General features: G+C 37.0%; 2 protein-coding genes across 3 annotated transcripts in view; one reads left to right on the forward strand and one right to left on the reverse strand.

Annotated features, from left to right (window-relative positions):
• The window catches only part of LOC126195406 (probable phospholipid-transporting ATPase IIB), a 192,053-nt gene extending 185,744 nt beyond the window's left edge, over nucleotides 1-6,309 (forward strand). For both annotated transcript variants that reach the window (XM_049934000.1, XM_049934001.1), the window contains one exon: nucleotides 1,355-6,309. In XM_049934000.1, coding sequence (XP_049789957.1) covers nucleotides 1,355-1,488 — 134 coding nt within the window. In that variant the 3' untranslated portion in view covers nucleotides 1,489-6,309. The remainder of the gene's footprint in view (nucleotides 1-1,354) is intronic.
• Nucleotides 6,281-26,799, reverse strand: LOC126195407 (probable phenylalanine--tRNA ligase, mitochondrial). The gene is made up of 6 exons (XM_049934002.1): nucleotides 26,143-26,799; nucleotides 10,359-10,515; nucleotides 7,251-7,382; nucleotides 6,873-7,033; nucleotides 6,680-6,802; nucleotides 6,281-6,486 (listed from the first exon to the last, which is right to left on the reverse strand). The coding sequence occupies exons 1-6, from the start codon at nucleotides 26,689-26,691 to the stop codon at nucleotides 6,319-6,321; spliced, it is 1,290 nt and encodes a 429-aa protein (XP_049789959.1). The 5' UTR covers nucleotides 26,692-26,799; the 3' UTR covers nucleotides 6,281-6,318.
• Between the last annotated feature and the right edge of the window lie 814 nt (nucleotides 26,800-27,613).

A 27,613-nucleotide genomic window follows, 5' to 3' on the forward strand; every position in this document is an offset into this window, starting at 1 on the left:
AGTCATTCCAATCCCAGGAGCGGAAAGACTTACCTTAGGGGGAAAAAAGGAAAAAAGGACAGGTATACACTGGCACACACACACATATCCATCCACACATACAGACACAAATATGTCTGCTTGTGTCTGTATGTGTGGATGGATATGTGTGTGTGTGCCAGTGTATACCTGTCCTTTTTTCCTTTTTTCCCCCTAAGGTAAGTCTTTCCGCTCCTGGGATTGGAATGACTCCTTACCCTCTCCCTTAAAACCCACATCCTTTCGTCTTTCCCTCTCCTTCCCTCTTTCCTGATGAGGCAACAGTTTGTTGCGAAAGCTTGAATTTTGTGTGTATATTTGTGTTTGTTTGTGTGTCTATCGACCTGCCAGTGCTTTTGTTTGGTAAGTCTCATCATCTTTCTTTTTAGATATATTTTTTCCACGTGGAATGTTTCCCTCTGTTATATATATATATATATATATATATATATATATATCCTCTGTAACTTTTGAAGCTAAATGTTTTGTCAGGTTATGTTTGAATTTGTATTTGTAATAGTTTGGATGGCTTTACCTTTTCTTAAACACGATGCCATCAGTGTCGAAGTGATTCAAGTATTACCCACCGTCAAATTGCTTCTCAAAATATTTCCTTTACAAGTAGATGTTCACAGGTCGCAAACATGGTTAACATTACAGTTTGTCAGAAACCTTTCTTTCCTTTATTAACTTATGAGAATATAAACTGAACATTACAAAATTAAATATGTGTAAAAAACAAAGGTAGTATCTTGACATTTATTTCTTCGTGTAAAATTATTATATGTAGAAAGTTCAGCATGGAAATTTATAGTGAAGAACCCAATACACAGCAAAAAGTCTCTCAGTGTCTAATACACGAATTGATCAAGTATTGATGTATCTGATATACTGTCTAAAATGTTATAAGCCCTAGAAATGCTTTAAGTATAAATTTTGTATTATGAGAATGTCGAAAGAAAAATATTATGCAGTGTCAAGGTACATATATTTGAGAAGAGAGGCTGGTCAGTATGTTAAGGAGTATTGAAAGGAGACCTGGAAATGGACACCATTAGCAAACAGATATGAAAGGAAAGAAGATGATGGATATGAATATATTTGTTGCTAGTCAGTATTTCATGATTTAAGTTCATGTATTACAGTCATTGTTATTCTGTGATTATTATTATTATTATTATTATTAAATGGGTGAGATGACTACATGTAGTTTCCATGTTGGTATTTCATAAAAGGTTTTCACTCAAGGTTCTGGTTTATGTTTTTGATGAATACTAGTGATCATTTGGTTATAATAAATGTATTTAATACTGAAAATGGAATTTATTGTTTTCAGATTCGAGTTTCATTCAGACAACAGATTTCCTATGGAAAGTGCTTGTGATAACTCTTGTGAGCTGTCTGCCCCTCTACATTCTCAAGTTTTTGAGGAAAAAATTTTCACCGCCAAGTTATTCTAAACTGTCATAACTGCCTCGCAGTTATGTTGATCTAAATATAGTCTAAAAATACATCTAATGTATGTCATTGAGAAAGCTCATAATGCCAAAGATTAGTGATATAACATAGTATGTATTTCAGCAGGACAGTTGCAAGAAGCTCAACACAGTTGACTGCATATGTTGTGTATTATATACAGAACTACATTGTGTTGAGCATTGTAAACCACTTTTTATGTGTGACATTTTGTTTTTCATTGACTGTATAGGTTGTGTTTTAACAGTCACTGTAGTGAGAAACTTTCCATGACTGATTTCTTAAATTTGTTATTTATTGACCGTGGCAAAGTGCCGTAGATATTTAATATTCTTTCCTTTAAAGTCAAATGTTGCATCACAGAGATAGGTAGAATTTTGCAGCTTAATAATTTAATACATTTTAATCCCTGTAGGGAAAGATCCCTCATATACACACAATTTCAGCCATCAAGCTGACATACATGTTGTTGAAATGAATTTCATATGACGCTCATTATATGTGATAAATGTAAACAAGATATTCATGGCCTTTGGAAGAAGATTTTGACCCAAAGGGATGTACATTCTAGTGAGAGCATTTTTAAAAGTGAAACATTCATTAAGAAATGTCATGGCAATATTTTGTACATATCCAAATAATAATTTTTATATTGTTCAACTAATATTTGCTATATAAACCCATACTAATATATTTATACATACATGTATTTTTTAAAATAAGTTTATCATCCTAAAATAAAAAGTTGAATGTTTGCTAAGTAGTAAATGTAGCAGTGCTTGAATCTGGAATTTAGTTTTTTGAAAATAAGAACGAAGTGTATGTAGAATGTATCACAGTCTTTCATATTTTTGCATAAGAGAACAAGACATGTGATTACTACATAACTGGCCTTTTTTTCGCCATAGTATTTCAGTGTGGTGGCCTTTATGCTTTATCACATGCAAATTATCCCAGCTCGTCTCTCTAAAAACCACTGTTTTCCCGATTATTTGTAGGCAGGAATTTTGTGATTGCTTGTTGTAGCCTTATTGAGTTATGCAGCACTGTTTATACTTAGTTGTAACTTTACCTAAAAGTTGTGTTCCCCTTTCAACATGCTTCTTTCAAATAGTGATTGGAGAATTTTGTGCAATTAAAAAGGGGCCCAGTTTGAAGAGTTATTTGGCAAGGTGGAAAGCATAAATTGTGATTTTTCCATAATTTTTTTTATTTTTTTTTACTGCAGGCTTTCATTCAGTCGACATTTTTTCCCTTGTGTTGCAGTGCATTCAATAAGTAGTTGATAATTACATATTTTCCATGCAATTGGGATTGCATAGAGAACATTTTAGTAATGTGAGCATCTGAATATAGAACTGTGTTTTTGCCTTCACTTATCTTGTAGTCAAAATATATGTACCCTAATTACCAACCTATTGTGAAGTTGAAGCTCACAGCTCATACATTCCCATATTTATGTGGGTGAGTTGGTAGTAGTGACTTTACAGGTTAGAACAATGAAGCTGTGTTAAAGTCTTATTGCTTTTGACTTTTAAAAAAAGCAAAACTTTCACACAGTTACTTGGCACATCAGAAGCTCCTACACTCATGTAACCGTAATGCATATTCACTAACAACAGCATTTTAATACCAATATTAAGAACTCAAAACTACCAGCTGCATAATTTAAAGTATTTTGAAGGGTTATTGTTTTGCAGGAAATGCTACCTGATCACAAATTAAACAGGATGGACCACTTTATGGGGACACTGTTTGTTGTAGTGACAAATTTCATCAAAATAGCCAGTCTTTTGGTTGTGTGTAAGCATTTTACAACAGATGTATTCTTGCCCTCCATTTGCAAATGCCGTGTATGAGATTTGGCCCACGAGAGACTACTCATGCTACAGATATGTGTACTTACTTACCAGTATGATCTGTTGATGATAGCCACCATCAAAGCACAATAAATTTGAGTCAGTGTACATTTAAATTCAGCCCTTCCACCAGTCGAAACATATTCTAAATGTCACTTGCCATGATGCAATGTACGATCACTGCCATTTTTGCTTTGGAATGCAAGACCATGTTTAACTCATTGACAGTGACAACGAGTTTATCAATTTCAATTGCACTTACTACAAATTCACAATGTATCTGTATCTGAGTGGTAAAGGAATTCAAATACAGTTTTATTGTGTTTTTTACTTAGGATCATATTTGTAGTACCCATATACCATTTCATTTGCGGAATAAAGACGTCACTCCTTTTCCAGTGCACAGGTGATTTATGATGATGATGATGAAATCCCATGCTTCTTGACAGCATAGGGGAACGGTGCGGAAGACCTGCACCGCCATACTAGGCAAGAGGTGGTTTGCCATTGACAGTTGATTTAGGCAGAGTTAAAAGAGCACATGTCCATTTAACACTGCCTGCGATTCGTCATTAACTGGAAAGGACTACTACCCTTCTTCCACAAATGAAACAATGTGTAGTTGTTCCTCATACGGTCTTAAGTTGAAAATGCATTAACTGGATTCACACCCATTCACCTCTCATGTCTGGATGTAGTACCTTAATAATGTTGTTACCAGTCTCATTTCTTTTCTGCCAGAACACCTTTTTGTGAGCTTATCTACTGCTAATGCTTCATATGCAAGGTTATATGGTTTCTGTTTTTACTACCATCCCAAATATTTCATAGACTTGCATACAATGCCTACACATCGTACTACAGACCTGAAGACAATTGGGAGTCCATGGATAGCATTACTCAACTCTGTCTCCTGGTTAAGAAATGAAGCAAACTATTCAAACGAAATTTTTCCAAGGAACAGTCTTGGAGGTAGAGAATTTACATTTTGTGCTCTTTAACTGTGGGCAATTACAATGTCAAATCATTTCAAAATTTCATGTAACAATTACTAACAGCGTAGTTTATCACATGCTGTGCAGTGCTCAAAGAACTATTTTCATGTAGGAGATGATGTGACTTACAGTTTCATACAACCGAGAAAGCTATTTCCAGTATCTCATTAAATTTTTGAACACAAAAAGCTTGCTTGGGACAATAGTGTACAGTGGAGTGACATCTTACAAATCAAATTGTATATGTTTTTGAACAAAGTCATTGTCACAGTTCCCATGAAATTGACAAATCCTATTCTTGATAAAATAACGTTGGACTCCATATTGGTCAGCAGTAAAGTCAGGAATATGCCAATAACTAAATTCTGCAAAAATATAACTGTTTGTTCATTGAACTGCCATTGATGTTTGCAGTTAAAATCCACAGAATTTGTTCAGATTCAATCCTAGGAGCTTAAGTGTTGAAAGGTGGTTATTATCCAATTGTCAAAACCCAAGCAAATTGCTAGATTCTGTAAAACAGTAAGCCGACAGGTGAAACTTGTCAGTTGCTATACTGGGGAATGGTGAACAAAATGCAAGATGCAAGGCTTCATATGAAAGCCATTATAAGGGGGGTCAAGCCAAAACACTGAACTTTGTTACTTGTCATACTACAGCAGTGTCAGGAAATGATGTACATTCACAACTATTTGACTTCTGTTTGTTGATAATTAATATCAAAGATATCGTCATCTCATATTAATCGGCATTTCGTAAAGGAAATGGATGCTGATGATTGCAATGTGAGGAAAAGCTGTAGTAACTTTTGCAGCTTGTCCTTTACAGAAACTGTAATCTCCACATGTGAATTTAGTAGTTTTGTGGAGAGTCCTTTTTATGCAGGAAATAATCACTTATTCAATTAGCATTACATGGCAGTTGTAGTAATTGGTTGTTTTGTGAATAGTTCCTATAACTGTGTAAGGAATCTTTCAGTATTTTATATCTGGATGTTTTATCCAGTATTTAAGAAGCTTCTGTTATTTATTATTGTATACAAGTTGTTCATGACTGGAAAATAATTGCAGCAACTCTTTGTTTTAAGCACTTTCAGAATATCTTTTTCTTTTTTTGTATTGTTGTACACAAATAATATATCTGCATTTACTTTCATTGAAAAATATTGAATCTCTATAAATCCATTGGTTGCATAGCAACAAGAGACTGCTTATTTTTGTGTTTACAGAAATTATCATTGTTGTTAGTACAGGAAATGCTTAGTGTTTTATGAGCTACTAACTGTTATTCTTATCAATACTTTTCCACTGTTTGATTTGTGCCAGTTTAGTATTCACATGGCAGATTTACTAGAGCATTTTATGTACTATAAAGCATTTGTAAATGTGCTTACAGAAAATGTGGGGAAATGCCTGAAGGTGTTTATAAAATGTCTTCTTTTCTACATTGTAAATCTCAGATTTTTTTTATAATCATTTATTCAGGACACAGTTAAAATGCACCCCCAGTCAAATAAAAATTGATGAGAAGTCCAAGTACACTGTAAGTTTAGGTATTGAAAGCAGTAGCAGTTTTTGCAGCGCACAGATATGACTGAAGTTCATTGCTTTGAAAGCCAGAGAAAGGTGACTGAACATTTTGTAAGAGAAAAACTCTTAACCCCATTGCCAAAGAAAGGCCTGTTGAGATTACTCTGTTATGTTTGTATCTTTTGGGTCTGCCGAACTGCTGCTACTTGTCATGCCAGAAGTGGGCTTCTGTTTTGGTTGACATAAAAAAAATCTAATTTGTGGAATGCAGGTTTATTATACTTACTTATAATATATGTGATACTTTTGTAAAAATAGAGCCTGGGTTCTACATTTGTTTCGATGCCATATTGAATGTAATGTGACTCTGTTGTTGAAAGAATCAAAAAAAATCTTTATCAGGTTGTAATAATAAATAACTTTATTTTAAAACTTTCTCTATTATCTTATTGTAACACCAAGTATTTCTTCTGCCATTCTTGCAATACTGTTGTGTATTTCATTTACTTCTTTCTGTGTCAGTGTCCTGCCCATATGCCTGTACACAATACGATAACAGTGACTTTTTAATCCTTTCTTTTTATGGGTGAAATCATCGATCAGGGAAATCTGAAAAAAATATAGTATGTAAAAACAGAATAAGTTACCTTTAATGGAAGCAACTATCAAGGTTAATGAGCAAAAGCGTTGAGTTCATTGTGTCGTTACTTTATGGGCATTAAAACCCTGTGTCTACCAATATCTTGTTCATTATGACCTATTTTCATATGCTGTAATGAAATAACTGAAACAAAATTCTTACCTGCTCTATGACATCACCTCCAACAGTTCTTACCAAGTCATAGAAATCATTTGGTGTGAATGAATCATCTGAAGGTAACCAGAAACTCATATCATTTGTGCACTGAGGGTATATACTTATTGGCTGAAAAATGAAGGGCAAATTAAACTGATGTCACCAACAGGGAGAAAATGTTTCATTAGTGTTAGCTTACCTTATATTTTATTCGAGTATCAGGATCTTTCACATTGAACTGTGACAAGAAGCCAGAATCGGAGCTCCAGAAGAGACGAATGTCGGGAATGGAATATAGACACATTGCTAGTCTTTCCAGACCTAATCCAAATGCCCAGCCAATTCGGCCCTTTACTCCTGCTGCAGAATATGAAAGGACAAACTGATTTCATGTGCAATTAGGAGTATGTAAAAAATGATGGCCACTACATACAAATACGATAACAAGGGAATGGTTTTTTTGGAATTACTAATTAATTTTTCATTTTTATACTGTAACCATCAAATCTTCACTTTTCAAAATTATGAATTCTGTGCAGAAGAGCTATTGAGAGTTTATTTTTTAAAAATAACGTACCACTCTCTAGAATTTCGTTCTCCATAATTCCACAGCCCAAAATTTCCATCCAGTTGCCATCACGTAATACCTCCAACTCCCAAGATGGGTGTGTAAAAGGAAATGTTGTATCTACCCATCTATACTGAAAGCCTGCAAAGTATATACTTAGAAGTAAAATAAGTTTCCACCTGATTTCATGTTTTGTACCTGCTTATTATCAGTACACTTCAGCCAGCTATAATAGTAATAAAGGAATTAAACTTTTGTTTTAATTTACAAAAAGTCTAATTGAAACAATAATCTGAGCAACAATGAGAATATGATAAGTAGCTTTACTAAACAAACGGATAATAATTTGGAATTTCAACCAAATAAGAAGATAATGAAATATGAGCTGGTTAAAATATTTTTTATACTCTTCAATAATACTGGAAGAGCTTAGTAATAAAGGAAATAAGCTTACTGGAAGAAGTAAATGGTAGAGAAAATCAAAAAGTGAATTACTCAATTGAGTATGGGGAAGTGTAGTAAGAATACAATAAATAGTTCCTGCAGTTGAAGCATTATTCAATGAAAGTTAATGAATGTGGTTAGCTTCTTTTTACAAGAAAGACGAATGAAATAGCATCCATTGCAACACTATATGCCTACAAGAAGTAGTGGTGAGAAGTGTGTTCCATATTGTATTCAGTTATTACACATTGAAACAGTTATGTGCAGTGATTCTCTTACTATTTAAAGATGAATTAATGGTCACAAGTTGCCTTTTGCAATTCTTCTACAGTCTTAACTTTCTTCAATAAATTCAAATACTGAGAAATTTTCTTCAAAATGAAGAGTTGTTTGCATGTCCAGCATCCATTTGCAAAAAATAAAATGCATTTTGTGTGGAGAAAATGATTAGCAAGGTTACATGCTGCACTTGTAATCACCTTAAATTGATGGTAATTCAATGAAAGTGATGAAAATCATTTCATGAAATAATGATCTGCATTTTCAGTTCAGAAGAAAACACATCACCACAGTTACATACGAAAATTGCTACGAACCATTTCTCCAACAGTCACCAGTGGATAAATGATTCATATTAATTTCCAAAGTATATCAGCCACAAGATCCACTGCAAACATCACTATGTTCTATAATATCCTACAGGTTGATAGACTTCAGTATGCCTACCCAAGCATCTTGAAAGAATTCAGGAGATGTAAATGAGGATGGAATTGTGTGAGATCCCGTGCCAGCTCACAGGATGGACAATGCACAAGCATTTGTGTCTCAGATTCAGACATGACCACATTAACATTAATGTACATATTTGTTCTTATGTGATGTCTCCCACTTCCCTGGATCTCTGAAACCTGATGGGTAAAGTGCTTCTCAACAATCTTCACAAGGAAGGAAATTGTGGATTCTGCACAGCTGCATACAATTCCAAAGAGATTGTTGGCATAGTGCAGCTTATTTGCGTAGTGTGCGTATGTGTCTTCGCACTAGCAAAGAATGAAAGATCAAAAGCTGAGCTAACATTCAACATCTTATCTTTTTGCCAATATGGTGCTCAGCAGTACTACTGTTGGGTGAGTGGTTATCTACATTCAAGGTTTAATTAGCCTTACACATGTATATAAAAAATCTTTCTCTCAGAGTGCAGGAAACAGTTATGAAACTTGGATGTGGATACAAAATGTCCAAACTTTATTAACATATGTAATGTGATAATTTCGAAATTTTATGTCTCCAGTCATCCATTTTATTTTTAGTTACAGACAATTGAAGAGAATAAGTACACTATCATGAATCTGTATGAGTAAGTACAGCCCTTGTTAGTAGTATCCATTGATTCTTAAGAGGCCTCTGCCTGCTGTTTTAAAAACTACATAAACACTACATATTATTTTCACAGCTCATATGTATACAATAAATCTTAATGAACTTTTTTTGTATTTTTAGATGGTTATCAACACAGTCACAGAGAATAAAACAATGAGAACTGTTTCTTGAGTAAGGCAACAATGGTAAACATTGAGTTGTGTCATTTAAATACTCAAATTTTTCCATTTGAGGTTGTATTTTGAGTCTATTACAATCAGTTTTTGAAAACGTAAATTCATTGATATTTGCCTTGAACCACATTAGATAAGTGTCATAAAAGAATGTTTATACGGCAGTATACAAAGTACACAACAATCTCCCAATTATCTGGGTGCTTATTATCCTGCTTGCAGATTACCTGGGCACAGTTTGGTAATTTTTGAAAAAATAAAAAGTGATGCATGAAGTTCCGTTACAAGTAAAACAAATATTTTTGATCAGAACATCAATTTCTGGTTATGAAGATGTAGAAGACAAAACGGTCATGACTGATTTAACTGTGGTGCCTACGAACTATGATTTGAGCACCAAAGCAATGCACTTGTAGTGAAGAAAGAGTGTTTGGTAGAATAACAGAATGAAGATGAGTTGATCAAAGAACCCACTATTAAGCACTCCAAGGCACTGAAATGTTACTAGACTATGCAGTACAAAATTCATTCAACTGATCTATTGGTTCAAAAGAGAGATATATTTTTATGACAAACTACATTGAGGAATAAATGTATTGGGAGGGAGTTGTCAGTATCCTTAGATTCCCGAACAGACCTCTGCAGGATTTTAATTAGTTGACACCACAAATAATTCTTATTGCTCATTTTTGGACCCTTAAAACTTTAGGTTACCTTGATGATAGTTCACATTAACCTATATAATCAAAAGATTGCTGTAGTGTCATTTTTCACTAAATGTTTTAAGACTCTTAAGTACAGCATCCTAATGTTTTGGATTGAGAAGGTGGACAAGTATCAAACACAGAGGGAGCTCTGATTTATGGCTCCTTATACACATTAATAGCTACAAACATCACAACCAGCAATGCTTAATCATAGCAGGTGCTTATGACTAGAGTTTTCATGATGCCAAACTGCTTAACAGACAATACTGCCATGAACTACATTGTTTAGCCCTCCAATATAACCAATTTGACTTCTAATGTTCAATATTCAATGTTTCTATATCACTCCTCAATTAATATTTTTAAATACTTATGTAAATTTCAACAGCTTTGTTGGCCTTGACAATTCCTACCTGATCCAAACAAAGTTTCTGCTAATCCTTGAAGTGTCTGTTTCAATTCATGTTCCATGTGTTTTGTAGCTGCCAAGGTATGGCACGCTTGCTTGGCTGCAGTTCTCTGACTTTTCTTTTCAAATACTGCCTGCATATTTCCCTCGTGTCTGAAAACCTGAAGAGAATCATACAATTAAATTATTACACTGCTTAGGTTGGGAGCCTACAAACTCCGATTTAAAAGAAAGAGTATTTTTTTAATGATCATAAACAAATTTTAAAGTTGGTTTACAGTGTTACATTCAGAAACTAGCATCTGAGGAACTATGTTTCTTCAGTTTAAAAAAATAAATGAATGAAAAGAGGTGTGAAAAGAGGTACTGACAGATGGTTGCAAGAAATTGAGCTGTCACATTGTATGAAGTAGCAGTAATTATAACAAAATGTACAAGTTTTTTCTCCTTCCTTCAACACCTATGTAAAGACAACAACCCATAGGTTGGTTTCAGTACAATAATTCTATACTATGTACCATACTACTGGAAGTGGTATAACTGTGGATCTTTGGTCTTGTAATCTGACACATACCCACTTACATCTCCAAGTTATATACACAACACCAAAAAGGAAGAACAGCTTGTGAATGGAGGAAGATCCACATGAATAGAAAATTAGAGAGAAGTACTCTTCAAAAAAAATATGGAACCTGAGAAAGGCACCATAATCGTTTTCTGTTTATTCTAGTATCCATCACTGATTAGAATGGATATAGTGATATAGTCTTGCATTTGTTTCTATACTTTGTCATCTCTTTGTTGTGAGCATGTACGGTTGTCAACACTTTGTGCCTTGTATTTGTGTTTGTGTCATTACCTATAGCCTCTCTCTCCTACACTGTTCACTGTATTAATTAGTATTTAACTGGTCTTATTAACCTCTCCATTCTTGTGCAACGTTTCCTGCCTTACTTAAATCATTTTACGCAGTCTGGCTGCCCAATTAATACTATTCTTTTGCTTAGCATACTGTACCTCTGACCTCTTCCCGATATGAACTCTAGCTGGTCATTATTCTCAGCCATGTCTTTCTTTTCTTTACATTAGTATGAATTCTGTGCTGAAAGGTTGTCCCTCCTGAAAATTTTAACTTTCATATAATTGTGCTTGTCTGCAACTTGACGTGTCTTCTTCACTGTAAGTAGCAATCTAACTTTTCCTACATCTACACTCTGCAAACCACCATGAGGTTCATGGCAGAGGGTACATCACATTGTACCAGTTATTAGGGTTTCTTCTTGGTCCATTCACATATGGTGCTTGGGAAGAATGATTGCTTGAATCCCTTTGTGCATGCAGTAATTATTCTAATTTTGTCTTCAAGATCCCTCTGTGAGTGATATGTAGGGGGTTGTAGTATATTCCTACAGCACCCATTTAGAGCTGGTTATTGAAAACCTTGCTAATAGACTTTCTCGGGATAGTTTACACCTATCTTCAAGAGTTCAGTATTTCTGCAACACTCTCTCACGGATTAAACAAACCTGTAACCCTTCATGCTGCCCTTCTCTGGATACGCTCAATATCCTTGATTACACTTCCCCAGTATTCTACCAACAAACCAAAGTCTACCTGCTTTACCTACAAATGAACCTATATGATCATTCCATTTCATGTGCCTGCAAAGTGTTACACCAGGTATTTGTATGAGTTGGCCAATTGCAAGTGACTCACAGTTATTATAGTCATGGGATAGTATGTTTTCTTCATTTTTTGAAGTGCAAAATTTGACATTTTTGAACATTTAAAGCAAGTTTCCAATCTCTGCACCACTTTGAGATTTTTATTTATTTATTTACATGCCAAGTTTCGTAGGACCAAATTGAAGAGCAAATCTCCAAGGTCATTGAACGTGTCAGTACATGAAATTACAACATAAAAGTAATAACAGATAAAAATAAAATGTTTATTAACTCAAAAAAGTTAAGCCATAAGTAAACGCAACCCACAATGTAACAAAAGAATCAGCTTAATTTTTCAAGGAACTCCTCAACAGAATAGAAGGAGTAGCTAACGAGGAAACTCTTCAGTTTTGATTTGCAGGTGCGTGGATTATTGCTAAGATTTTTGAATTATTGTGGTAGCTTATTGAAAATGGATGCAGCGGTATACTGCACGCCTTTCTACACAAGAGTTAAGGGAGTTCGGTCCAACTGTAAGTTGGATTTCTGCCGAGTATTAACTGAGTGAAAGCTGCTTATTCTTGGGAATAAGCTTATATTGTTAACAAGAAATGCTTATTGCCCGAACTGCCCATTTATGAGCCAAAAAATCCTTTCAGAGTGGGAAGAGTTATCCCAAAATATAATATCATATGACATAAGCGAATTAAAATAAGCAAAGTAGACTAATTTTCATGTCGAATGATCACTTACTTCAGATACCATTCGAATAGTAAAAATGGCAGCATTAAGTCTCTAAATAAGATCCTGAATATGGGCTTTCCACAACAGTTTACTATCTATATGAACACCTCGAAATTTGAACTGTTTAGTTTCACTAATCATATGCCCATTCTATGAAATCAAAATGTCAGATTTTGTTGAATTGTGTGTCAGAAACAGTAAAAACTGAGTCTCAATGTGATTTAGCATTAGTTTATTTTCTACAAGGCCTGAACTTATATCATGAACTGCATTATTTGAAGTCGAGCCAGTGTTGCACACAATGCCCTTTACTGTCATCAGCAAACAGAAACATTTTAGAGTTACCCATATACTAGAGGGCATATCATTTATATCAATAAGGAACAGGAGTGGCCCCAACAATGATCCCTGGGGCACCACCACCCCCCCCCCCCCCCTCCATTTGACCATACCCCATTCAGACCCCACATCACGGCCATTCTCGATACTGTGAATAATGACATTTTGCTGTCTGTTGTTAAAGTAAGAGGCGAACCAATTGTGATCTACTTCCTGTATTCTGTAATGGTCCAACTTCCGGAGCAATATTTTGTGATCAACATAAACACCTTAGTTAAGTAAAAAAATATATGCCTAGCGTTCAAAACCTTTTGTTCAACTCATCCAGTACCTCACAGAGACAAGAGAATACAGCATTTTCAGTTGTTAAATGACTCCTAAAGCCGAACTGTACATTTGATAGCATATTGTGTGATACAAAATGATCAATTACCCTTACATACACAGCCTTTCCAATATCTTTAGCAAACACTGATGGCATAGAAATAGGTCTAAAATTGTCTGTGTTAGCCCTTACTCCCTTTTTATAAAGCAGCTTTACTACTGAGTACTTTAATCATTCAGGAAACTGACCATTACTAAAGGAAAAATTACAAATATGGCTAAATACAGGGCTAACATGTGCAGCACAGTACTTTAGTATTCTGCTAGGTACTCCTTCATATCCATGGGAGTCCTTAGTCTTCAGTGATTTAATTATTGACTCAATCTCCCCCTTGTCTGTATCACAGATGAGTATTTCATACATAAATCTAGGAAAGGCATTTGCCAAGAGAATTTTATGATTCCCTGGAGAAACTAAATTTTTATTTAATTCACCAGCAATGCTCAGAAAATGATTGTTAAATACTGTACATATATCTGATTTATCAGTAACAGAAATATTTTTACTACAAACTGACTATCACCGACCTTGTGCTGCTGACCAGACACATCCTTCACAACTGACCACAGGGTTTTAATTTTATCCTGTGAATTAGCTATTCTATTTGCATATCACATACTCTTTGCCTTCCTAATAACATTTTAAGCACCTTACAATACTGTTTGTAATGGGCTACTGTAACTTGATTGTGACTACTTCTAACATTTTTATATAATTGCCACTTTGTTCTACATGATAGCCTTATCCCACTAGTCAGTCACCCAGGCTGCCTTTTCCTGCTAGTATACTGTCTAGAATGTTCTAATGGAAAGCAACTCTCTAAGAGAATGATAAGGAAAGCATTTACATTTGCCCTCCGCATTATCAGCACTATAGACATCCTGCCACTCTTGTTCCTTGAAGAGGTTTAAAAAACTCCATTGCTGTTGTATTAACTTTCCTACATAGTTTGTAATTATATGTGACATTTGTTAGCACAAAAGCCTTTTAGTGTTAAAATTTGTGTATCATTGTCTGAAAGGCCATTCACCTTGTCACTAAAAGAATGCCCATCTAGTAATGAAGAATGAATAAAAATATTGTTTATGGCTGTGCAACTGATCCCCTGCACACTAGTTTAAAAAAAAAAAAAAAACACAGACTGCATCATATCATATGAATTTAGATCTACCAACATATTTTTTTTCGCACAATCAAATACAAACTTAATACTGAAGTCACCACATATAACTAATTTCTGGTACTTCCTACAAAGTAAATCATGAACCATCTCTAGCTTTAGCAGAAATGCTCTGAAGTCAGAGTTAGGGGACCTATAAATATAAAAATTAGAAGTTTAGTTTCACAAAAATCAACTGCCCCTGCACAACATTTAAATATCTGTTCAGTGCAGTGCTGTGATATGTCCATGGACTCAAATGGAATAATGTTTTTTACGTATATTGCTACTCCCCTACTCTGCAAGGAACTCCTTGAAAAACAGCCAGTTAATCTGTATCCTGGTAAAGCAAGTTTCTGAACTGGCAAATTATTTAAGTGACACTACAATATACCAATAATTTCAGAGTCAACGTCTATAAGCAGTTCACTAACTTTATCTCTAATAACTCTTATATTTTGATGAAATATGCTAATTCCTTCTCCACTTGAGAACATGACATCCTCTGAAGGTGATTCTTTACTTAGAGGGACTTCCTTTAAGCAGGTACGGTATACCTATCAGCTGACTTCAGTCAAAGAAGGTGCAGCTCTAACACCAACTACTCTTTTTGTTGTGCCTATCACGACAGCATCTCCGCTATATGGTGAGTAGCAACTTCCCTTCTCTAATATTGTCAACTGCTACAGGAATTTTTCCATGAGTGATCCCACCACCACCCACTACACTGTCACCTATAAGCATTGTCAGCCTTCCTTTCCCATACCTACTGCCTAGTGAAACCCAATCTACTGATACACTCAGCTGACACCACTGCAATGTGACCCATACTCTCTACCATCAGTGCCTTCTCCCCATGTTAACACACATAACAGATTCATTTAGATGAGGCTGATCATGACGCTGAAACAGTTGCATGAAATGAACATTAGTGCCACCAGTTTGAGTAGCTACATTTACCAGGTCACCACCTACATCACGTTCCCCATCCCTATCAAGACTATTCCCTGCTCCACCCACTATCACAAATCTGATCCTCCTTCGTAAAACTCATACATAACTCCCCTATGCTGTCAGTCACCTGAGCCAACCCTGCACTACGCTTCACAATGCTGGTGAGCTGGTATTCACTCCCCAACACTTCCTGCAATAGGCGGCCCACACCTCTCCCATGTGAACTACCTAGCAGCAGAACCTTCTTCTTTCTGTTAGGTTAGGTTAGGTTAGGTTAGGTTAGGTTAGAGACTTTGCAACTGACTTAAGCCTGCTAACTGCTGAGGACTGCTGCATGTTTCCTACACCTACAACTAAAAATAGTCTCCTTTCCACTCAACTCTGACAGTCGATCAAATCTATTGCATATACACAAAGTACAACTGTCTGAATTGAATACCTCCTCCTCCTAGCTGCCTTCTTGCCAACTGCCAGTTCCCATTCCCCAGCACCCTTCACCCTCCTCAACCTATCCAGTTCCTTCTTTGGGTACTGCAACTGCACCTGATGGGCACAGATTTTATGCTCCTGCTCCTCTATCAATTTATTTCTACTATAAATTCTGCATTCCCAGGAGAGGACCTCGCTAGAATTCCCACTGGGTTCCCCACTGCATTCCCCTCCCCTGCCCAATGAAAATACTTTGAACAAATCCCACACCATAACCCACTACTCACAAACCTATGACAGAGCCCACACTTCTCACTCGTGGTAAAATTTTACAGTTATCTTATCAAGATCTGACTGAATATTTATGCAGCTCCTTTCAGACAGTACTTCATTATAGACAACTGCATCATCTGCAAAAAGCCTGATTTTACTATTAATATTGTCTACAAGTTCATTAATGCTTTTCTGAAACCAAGAAACCCAGCATCTACCAGACTGCCTTGATCGAAAGCTTTCAGTATGTCATGTGAGAAAAGTGCGAGCTTGGTTTCACATTATCGATATTTTCGAAAACCATGCTGGTCAACATTGAGGAGGTCATTCTCTTCAAGATATCTCAACACGTTTGAGCTCTGAACATGTTCTAAGATTCTACAACAAATCGATTCAAGGATATTGGAAGGTAGTTTTGGGGATCACTTCTACTACCCTTCTTGTAGATGGGTGTCGACTGTGCCTTTTTCCAAGAACTGGGCAGGTTTTTTTGTTCGAGAGTTCTATGATAGATTATAGTTAGAAGAGGAGCTAACTCAGCCACAAATTCAGTAATCTGACAGGGGTTCCATCAGACCCTGGAGTTTTGTTCAATTTTAATGATTTCAGCTGTTTCTCAGCACCACTGACACTAGTACCTATTTCAGTGGAATGAGGCTTAGATTGGGGCAATTCACCTGGGTTTTCCTTTATAAAGGAACATTTTAAAACAGTTAAGCATTTCAGCTTTTGCTTCACTACCCTCAATTTCAATTCCTGTCTCGTTCACTACGGACTAAACACTAACTTTGGTCCCACTAACAGCCTTTGCATACGACCAGATTTTCTTTGAGTTCTGTGAAAGATCACTTAACAATATTCTGCTATGGTAGTCACTGAAGGCATCACATATAACTTTCTTGACAACCAAATGCCTTTCATTCAGCATCTCTCTTCTGCAGCCCTGTACTTTGTTTTACACCTATTATGCAATAATCACTGTTTCTTCAAAAGTTTCTTAACAGTACTGTCTGCCACAGAGGTTCCCTTCTAATACAAATTGTTCTGATGGGTACATATCAGTCTAGTGCATGGTCTACTATTCTTTTAAACCTGAGACAGAGATCCTCTTCATGCTCCTGCCCTGTGCTGAAAGTTTCAAGTTCTTCATTGAGATATGGCACTACGGATTTTTCATCCAGTTTATTGAACATATATATCTTTCTGCTTGTTTCAGTTGTCGTTTGTACTTTGGTAATCATTGCTGCCACAACCGCGTCATGGTCGCTGATACCAGTTTCAATGTGGACATCCTCACAGATCCAATATATTTCCATCATGAGTGTGGTTCCTAACTATCTGATCTAGGTAGTTCTTAGAGAGGCATTTAGTACCGTTACACAGAATGTCTTAACAAGCCCACCAATAACAAAACTGCACAACATTTAAATATCTGTTCAGTGCAGTGCTGTGATATGTCCATGGACTCAAATGGAATAATGTTTTTTACGTATATTGCTACTCCCCTACTCTGCAAGGAACTCCTTGAAAAACAGCCAGTTAATCTGTATCCTGGTAAAGCAAGTTTCTGAACTGGCAAATTATTTAAGTGACACTACAATATACCAATAATTTCAGAGTCAACGTCTATAAGCAGTTCACTAACTTTATCTCTAATAACTCTTATATTTTGATGAAATATGCTAATTCCTTCTCCACTTGAGAACATGACATCCTCTGAAGGTGATTCTTTAGTTAGAGGGACTTCCTTTAAGCAGGTACGGTATACCTATCAGCTGACTTCAGTCAAAGAAGGTGCAGCTCTAACACCAACTACTCTTTTTGTTGTGCCTATCACGACAGCATCTCCGCTATATGGTGAGTAGCAACTTCCCTTCTCTAATATTGTCAACTGCTACAGGAATTTTTCCATGAGTGATCCCACCACCACCCACTACACTGTCACCTATAAGCATTGTCAGCCTCCCTTTCCCATACCTACTGCCTAGTGAAACCCAATCTACTGATACACTCAGCTGACACCACTGCAATGTGACCCATACTCTCTACCATCAGTGCCTTCTCCCCATGTTAACACACATAACAGATTCATTTAGATGAGGCTGATCATGACGCTGAAACAGTTGCATGAAATGAACATTAGTGCCACCAGTTTGAGTAGCTACATTTACCAGGTCACCACCTACATCACGTTCCCCATCCCTATCAAGACTATTCCCTGCTCCACCCACTATCACAAATCTGATCCTCCTTCGTAAAACTCATACATAACTCCCCTATGCTGTCAGTCACCTGAGCCAACCCTGCACTACGCTTCACAATGCTGGTGAGCTGGTATTCACTCCCCAACACTTCCTGCAATAGGCGGCCCACACCTCTCCCATGTGAACTACCTAGCAGCAGAACCTTCTTCTTTCTGTTAGGTTAGGTTAGGTTAGGTTAGGTTAGGTTAGAGACTTTGCAACTGACTTAAGCCTGCTAACTGCTGAGGACTGCTGCATGTTTCCTACACCTACAACTAAAAATAGTCTCCTTTCCACTCAACTCTGACAGTCGATCAAATCTATTGCATATACACAAAGTACAACTGTCTGAATTGAATACCTCCTCCTCCTAGCTGCCTTCTTGCCAACTGCCAGTTCCCATTCCCCAGCACCCTTCACCCTCCTCAACCTATCCAGTTCCTTCTTTGGGTACTGCAACTGCACCTGATGGGCACAGATTTTATGCTCCTGCTCCTCTATCAATTTATTTCTACTATAAATTCTGCATTCCCAGGAGAGGACCTCGCTAGAATTCCCACTGGGTTCCCCACTGCATTCCCCTCCCCTGCCCAATGAAAATACTTTGAACAAATCCCACACCATAACCCACTACTCACAAACCTATGACAGAGCCCACACTTCTCACTCGTGGTAAAATTTTACAGTTATCTTATCAAGATCTGACTGAATATTTATGCAGCTCCTTTCAGACAGTACTTCATTATAGACAACTGCATCATCTGCAAAAAGCCTGATTTTACTATTAATATTGTCTACAAGTTCATTAATGCTTTTCTGAAACCAAGAAACCCAGCATCTACCAGACTGCCTTGATCGAAAGCTTTCAGTATGTCATGTGAGAAAAGTGCGAGCTTGGTTTCACATTATCGATATTTTCGAAAACCATGCTGGTCAACATTGAGGAGGTCATTCTCTTCAAGATATCTCAACACGTTTGAGCTCTGAACATGTTCTAAGATTCTACAACAAATCGATTCAAGGATATTGGAAGGTAGTTTTGGGGATCACTTCTACTACCCTTCTTGTAGATGGGTGTCGACTGTGCCTTTTTCCAAGAACTGGGCAGGTTTTTTTGTTCGAGAGTTCTATGATAGATTATAGTTAGAAGAGGAGCTAACTCAGCCACAAATTCAGTAATCTGACAGGGGTTCCATCAGACCCTGGAGTTTTGTTCAATTTTAATGATTTCAGCTGTTTCTCAGCACCACTGACACTAGTACCTATTTCAGTGGAATGAGGCTTAGATTGGGGCAATTCACCTGGGTTTTCCTTTATAAAGGAACATTTTAAAACAGTTAAGCATTTCAGCTTTTGCTTCACTACCCTCAATTTCAATTCCTGTCTCGTTCACTACGGACTAAACACTAACTTTGGTCCCACTAACAGCCTTTGCATACGACCAGATTTTCTTTGAGTTCTGTGAAAGATCACTTAACAATATTCTGCTATGGTAGTCACTGAAGGCATCACATATAACTTTCTTGACAACCAAATGCCTTTCATTCAGCATCTCTCTTCTGCAGCCCTGTACTTTGTTTTACACCTATTATGCAATAATCACTGTTTCTTCAAAAGTTTCTTAACAGTACTGTCTGCCACAGAGGTTCCCTTCTAATACAAATTGTTCTGATGGGTACATATCAGTCTAGTGCATGGTCTACTATTCTTTTAAACCTGAGACAGAGATCCTCTTCATGCTCCTGCCCTGTGCTGAAAGTTTCAAGTTCTTCATTGAGATATGGCACTACGGATTTTTCATCCAGTTTATTGAACATATATATCTTTCTGCTTGTTTCAGTTGTCGTTTGTACTTTGGTAATCATTGCTGCCACAACCGCGTCATGGTCGCTGATACCAGTTTCAATGTGGACATCCTCACAGATCCAATATATTTCCATCATGAGTGTGGTTCCTAACTATCTGATATAGGTAGTTCTTAGAGAGGCATTTAGTACCGTTACACAGAATGTCTTAACAAGCCCACCAATAACAAAACTGTAATTTTTCAATTAATTGTTGGATGAAAGTCTCCACAATGATTACAGTATGATTGGGAAACTTACATACAAGTGATGTGAGGTGTTCTCTAAATTTTTTGGTTAGATGAGGAGATGAGTGTGGTGGGCGATAGAAGGATCCAATTATTTATTGCCCCCCCCCCCCCCCCGATACTGAGTCTTGCCCAAACAATCTCACATGAAGCTTCAATTTCTATCTGGGTGAATTTGAGTTTCTCGTCTACTGCGATAAATACACCACCTCCATTCCCCATCTGTGTATCCTTTTTATGTGCAATTAAATTTTACCCAAAAGTCTCACTGCTATAACTTTCAGGTTTTAACAGCTTTCTGTACCTAGTATTATGTAAGCTTCACTGCTTTTCATGAGCTCTTCAAACTGCTGGCACTTGGTTGCAAAAGCTTTGCCAGTTACCATCAGGATTTTAAAACTCTCACCTCTGGAGGCATTTCTTTCGTCCTTACACTGATACTTCTGGGTTTCCTACAGCTATCATCATCTGGATGAATTGCCTAATCTAAAATATCCAATGTGCACCCTACATACAGTCAGCTGCCTGATTAGCAGCTTCTGATGTGTAGTGCACAACTGACCCATTTTGGGGGACCAACAGTTCTCAACTCTATGGTGCAAGTCCAGGAAGTCACAGCCTAGCTGTCACAGAACTTCCACTGTCTCTGGTTCATTCCTCCCACTTGACTCAGAACCATAGGGCCACGATCAGTTCTGGGGACAATGCTGCAAATTATGAGCATCAATGAAACTCCACGCACAAGGCTGGTCTTCCCAACCTTCTCTGCCAGTCGCAGTAATGACCCAAGAATGACCTCGGGGCTCAGACGACAGCACTATTTGTTCCAATGAGCACCACAATTTGCAGTTGGTTGCACATTGTTCCCTCAAAGGCAGCTGGAATACATCTTCAACATGTTGAATGGGGACCCCAGGCATACACACTGACTGCACCTGGTGCCCTTTCCTTGCTGTCATTTCCCTAAGGGGTATCATCATTCGCCATATATTTGAACTGTCGACGATTACTGGACCTCTATCCTGTTGTGTTTGCCTCCTCCTGACACCAGAAAAACAGCTTTCCCCAAAACAGGTGAAGTGTGTCCCGCTGGCTCAGTTTCAGTGAAAGACAGCGTATCAAACTTATTGGTCAGGGGGATTGGTACAACACCCTGAGTCCTCCCTGGTCCCCGTCCACCCTGTACAGGATGCCTAGATCTACCATTAACATGCCACTTGCAGTCAAGTGTATGAGTAATGACAAATCTTGTACTTTCTGCACAGGAGACACGACCCACGGGAGGGAGGCGATAGTAATTGGGGTACCTCTGCTACTGGTATGACAGGTACTCGACTCTCGGGAGCTCTTCCAACACACCAATTTGCAACAGCTACCAATCGTTTGACAGTAGTCAGGGCGATTTCCAGTTTCTTATGAACGTCAACCAACTCTTCCCATGTTCGAGAACAGCATTCACAGTGGAACTGCGTTTTGGCTGGTGCAATGTATTACAAAGCAGTGAACAAATAGCTTTAAATTAAGCCCGCTGATTGTCTGTCAATCTGCTGAGCTAAAAATTTGGTAACTACCTATAAGAATTTAACCAAATGCACAAAACAAGATTTCTACTAATGCAAGACAATGAAGAAGCTTGCACAGAACAGACTAATGTGGAGAACTGCATCAAACCACTGTTGCATCTATAATGTTGTGCACGTTTATGCACTAAAATCTCGCCTTATAAGTTTTTTCACAATCATCTGTGTACTTGGTTTTTAAGACATTAAGCATTAACTGCCAATCTCTGTACGTAACTCACATTCCATTAGTTTTTCATTTCTCATTACATTTCACACTGCTGAAGATTTTCTTCAGGACCCATAAATGCTGTTTGACTTCTGAAACTGATATTAAAAACTATGTACTTTTGTGAGTTTAAAAAGTTATTCATACACCAGTGACATGGAATGCATGAAGGGACACTGAATTAGATATTATCCATTACATGTCCATCACATTGATTAGTTTACAGAATCATACACTAAAGCTTGCTAAAAATACATTATTAAAATACACTGAAATCTTTCTGTCCAAAACTATGTTTTTAATGTTGTTTAGCAGTCCCTATTGTATTCTGTAAACGTTTTAATGCTTATCACCACCAAGTTTAAGCAGATTACATTTGGCTTTTCTCATCCTGAAAGCAGGTCTGAGCAACCTGCCCTACCTTTTAACCTTCCCCTACATACTACCCTTCTCTCCTCCCTGAAGAATAAGCTAATAATTCAGTACGCTAGTCATGTACTTTTATGTTTGTTTATCAACAGTATTAAATATTTTGCCTCCTAAATGTAAGTACTGGGCAGAAATTCTATCTTGTAATTTCATACAGTCACATTTACAAAAAAGTAAGAAGTTAATAACAGGTAAGTAAATCTGGATTCAATAAGCACCAAATTCAATAAGTTCTCTTGCTCCAGAGAAAATCACAGCTACAAATAGTAAACAATACACTCACGGGCAATTGTCTTACCAAGGCTTGCAAAGCAAATTATTTGTTTATCAAATGGATGCATTACATGCTGAGGGATACTGTGACCCTGGTAATAACATTCAGATTAAATAACTACAGGTCACACACAATTTGATCAAGTCTAATGAGTTAAGTCTGACATAGGGAATAAAACTGTGTGCAACCTGTGGCTGTTTTATTTGAATAGAATTGATTTGTGACTTCCATTTCAAGAACATGAGTATAATAATTATTCTTTCAGTTTCAAATATGCTTCTAATAAAAGATGGTAACTTTGTGCTAAAAGTCTGGGCCACCACTGGCCCAATTTTCATAAAAGAGTAGGCCAATCTAAAGTGGTGCCCACTTGAAAGCAAGTAGCACTATAGGTGACTCTCCCTTGTGGGAAACCTGTCAAACAATTTTGACAATGCATATGACTTCAGCAGTTTTATCTACAATGTCTGTCATACCTGATAACACAAATAAAATTCTGGAAGAATTGGGCATTTACAGTAATCTCGGCAGTAAATGCCTTGACAGTATAGGTTACCAAATTCTAACTCTGGAATGTATTGTATTAATGGCAGTTTATGTGGGATGAAACTGGTATAAGAGAAATTTGTAACACAGCAGTTATTAATTATGCATTTACTTCTCATTTTATTCAACAGGCTCCAGTAACACTGTCATATGACCAAGGAACACCTCATTACACTTTGCGAATAATAATTGAAAATATAATAAGATGTCAATTTTAAATCAAACACCACGGAAAAAACAAACCAGGATGACTGACACCGTAACAGTCCTGAATAATATCTACAGAAGCTATACAGAATGAACCAGAACTGCACTGACAAACTTTCAGAGGTGGTAGTATGGACCAAAACAATAAAACTGGCTACTAAACATATGCTTTAAAACACATATCCTAAGAGAGCCATCAACTTTTGTTCAGGAGAGGAGGTGTTTCACAGCAGCAAAGCGGAACAAGTGCTTATAGTTCTGAAGATATACATTTTGGAGCCCACATTTATTAGGCATTTTTTTTTTCATTTTGGTCCATACTACCACCTCTGAAAGATCATTGGCAGAGTTCTGGTTTACCCTGTATAGCTTCTGTTGGGATGATTCAGTAATGTTACCTGGTCAATCATCCTAGTCTTTTTTAAAGAACCACTGGTATGACTGTGGGAAATATGAGTTCCTCAAAAGCTAAAATACATGGTTTGTTACTAAATACTGTCAACACTTACAGAACAAGGTCTATCGAAGGTAACACCTCTGAATAACTTACAAGACTGTGCTCCATATATAAAGTTCATTTCTTTATCTCTTGCTCACTGAATAATGTTTGAAGCAAGTGTCTTTCATTAGTAATAAATCTTGTGAGAAAGTATGAATTGACAAACAACTACATAAATGGCCTTTACATCAAGTGTTTGAGCTAAAAATATCATCTGGGCCTGAACCAAGTTGCCACAAATAATACCGCATATGACATGCACTAATGAGTGTTCAGAGTAAACAAGCTTCAGCATGTCGCAGACATATATGGTGTGCAGCATTTTATACAAGGAGCTGCACATTTCTGCATTAGATTACAAAAGATACATCACATGACAGAGCTACCCATGTATCTTCAGTCCTAGGAATCTTGTACGCCTATTTGTCTTGTCAGTATTGTAAGAAAAATAAACACTCGTTACTGAATGACATGTGCAAATCTGACATACAATCTGTAAAATGTTTCTTCAATGCCTGGTTCTCTACTTCCAAATCAACAGAATATGAAAGACTTCATACTGTTATTGTTTTATACCTGCCTTTTGTGTCTGTCCACTGACAACCTAGGCAACACTGTGTGCAATAGACTGTAATGTCAATTTTTAAGTAAAAGTGTTTTATTTTATTGTATTGTGTTCTGGCTGTTTGTGCTAGATGAAGCATTGCTTACACCTCATTCTTGCAAAAGGAATCTCAGTACAACATTTATAGGTCAAGTGTGTATTAGACAGAGGCCACTTACTCTAGATTCCTAGTCTATATGCCCACATGAGTTGACATCCTCTGCTCCACACATCCAGACTCTCTTACCACTCATAGTTTTAAAAAAATCTGTATTTGTTTTTATGTCTCCTGAGAATCAACTTATCAAAACTGTACTGCAATAACTGTTGACATGACTCCTCAAAGCCTAAAGTCTTTAAGTCAATTCTATGTCACATTTTAATGTAGAAATAAGTGAGACAAAACAAATTTTTTAACTCTACAGCATAATCGTGTACACTGTTCTGAAAGTACCTGGAATATTAAAACTACTTGCCACACAAAGACCCATATCCAGAATCTTAATTTTTGCACAAAATACTCAATTACAAACTGGCAAATGTGAAGAATTAATATATCTGTGATACCAAACCTAACATTTTAAACACGGTTTGTCTCCTCTAGAACATTAATGTGTTGCATTTGGTACATAGCAAAAATCCATTCCACTATTCACTTGGTTGAGTTATGTATTTATTTACGAATATTGTTACTTCAGAGCAATGAGAAACATAGGCTGACGAAAACTTCTAAATCTAGCTTCCTCAATATCTATAATTGTGAGCACACAAAAAAGATAATGACGTACACAGTAAATGATTACTATTCAAAGGTTGTGGCTTTTTCCTTTCATTGAGTAATGTCATTCGCATAATTCATTATAATGCAATTCTGTTTGGAGGTATCAATACAGATATATGATTGTTGTAGACAAACACGTGCAAAGTAACGCTTAGTGCTAGATACGGCATGCTAGAGTGTGGCAAATATTTGAAATGGATGTGTTGGACAATACAGAACGGTCTTAAAACCCTTGTATTCCAAATGACATCAAAAATGACTAGCGTACATTTCAATGATGTTACCCATGTTTATTTCATGGTGTAATACTGTTTTTTTTTCCTTTTTTCCCAACAGAACTGTCAGTGTATGAAAACTATTACATTACTGCATACTCACTTCTTCAGGAGTGCATATCCTGACAGCATCGACTTGGTGAAACGCCGGATAATGTTTTGAATCTATTTCATCTCTACGATATACATCACCTATAATTAGGAAATTGTTTAGACCACTGCCAATAAGTTCAGATTGGTGGGCTGTAGTGTGTGCTCGCAATAAATTGCTTCTGTTTATATAGTAACAATCACTTTTTTGCCGGCTGGGGTGGTCATGTGGGACAAGAAGGCTGTCAAAATTCTGTTCGACGGTAACCACAGGGCTTAAATCATCGAATACGGCGAACAAAGGATTTCCCCTCCGTCCCACGAATGTCTTATACATATAGTTCACAATGCGCTTCTTGACTAAATGCAAAGGATGACCTGGTTGAGAATGTAAGTTTTTTCCTATATAAGAGAGAACTTTGGGTGTTACATTCGTCCATTCATCTCGACTATATGATTTTCCCTTTATTTCGATGTTTGAGAGTGGTTTAGTTTCATTTACTGTAGAAAACGAACATCGTATCGGTGATTTCGGGAAAAAGCTAGTTAATTTTCGCACCATTTCTTGTACGGGACAGAGACACAAACACCACTTCAATACAACACCTTACATCCTCTGACCTCTCATAATATTAACGTGACCGGAGCGTGTTTACATCCACACCAGCGTTACCACCTCGGAAAATGAAAACACACCAGAGAAGGACTAGCACTAGCAAGCCCGGTTGGCGGTTATCATTCGATACCTCTTTCGCCATGTAAAGAATTTTGATAGAACAGAAAATATAGTTATATAAAATGTAGTGTAGTTTAAAGCCTGAAAGGCGAAACACTTGAATCGGCCATAGAGACAGGTATTGTTACAATTATACCACATTACGTGGTGGTTGTCATATCGAATATTCACTACGTTCGCATTCGACACATCTTCCGAAAGATGAAAACCGACTTTCTAAAACTCTTTTTCGCTATCCTCTTTACATGTTAAGTTGTTCAGGATGCCTAAAGCCGGGTTCACACAGACAACAAAAGTATTCGCCACTGCTAATGGCGAACTTCAGTTGCTTTGTAGTTGCATGTGTGAACTCCTAGTTTTCGGTGGCGCCATTTAAGGAGCGCAACTTTTGTCACGCCACAAAAAGTTGAACTTGGTTCTACTTTGTTGCGCCATTTTGCCTTCTCCACAATCGAATAACGTCATTCGATTGCTACCTCGCGGCTGGATTCAAACCTTCCTAGTGCATATTCGTTCGCAGATAGTGCTTTTGTTTGTGCGTTTGCTATTAATATATCGAAAAAGTGGTCAACAGCGACAATTATGAGATTCTTGGAGGTGTATCAAGAACGAGAATGCCTCTGGAACCACAAAAGCGAATCATACAAAGACAGTAATTTGAGAGATGCTGCATACTGCATACTGTTTACTAAACAGTATGCGTGAATATGTACAGTCTTAGACATAAAAACTGGCCGCCGGCCGGCCG

The sequence above is a fragment of the Schistocerca nitens genome, chromosome 7 (genome assembly GCF_023898315.1).
Source record: "Schistocerca nitens isolate TAMUIC-IGC-003100 chromosome 7, iqSchNite1.1, whole genome shotgun sequence".
NCBI classification, from domain to species: domain Eukaryota; kingdom Metazoa; phylum Arthropoda; class Insecta; order Orthoptera; family Acrididae; genus Schistocerca; species Schistocerca nitens.

What these genes read in the sequence shown, in the direction of transcription:
- LOC126195407 (XM_049934002.1), bottom strand. Translation starts at nt 26,691, where the DNA reads ATGGTGCGAAAATTAACTAGCTTTTTCCCGAAATCACCGATACGATGT. An exon ending in GGATATGCACTCCTGAAGAA is followed by an intron (nt 10,516 to 26,142) that starts GTGAGTATGCAG and finishes GATTCTCTTCAG; the next exon opens with GTTTTCAGACACGAGGGAAA. An exon ending in AGAAACTTTGTTTGGATCAG is followed by an intron (nt 7,383 to 10,358) that starts GTAGGAATTGTC and finishes TATACTTTGCAG; the next exon opens with GCTTTCAGTATAGATGGGTA.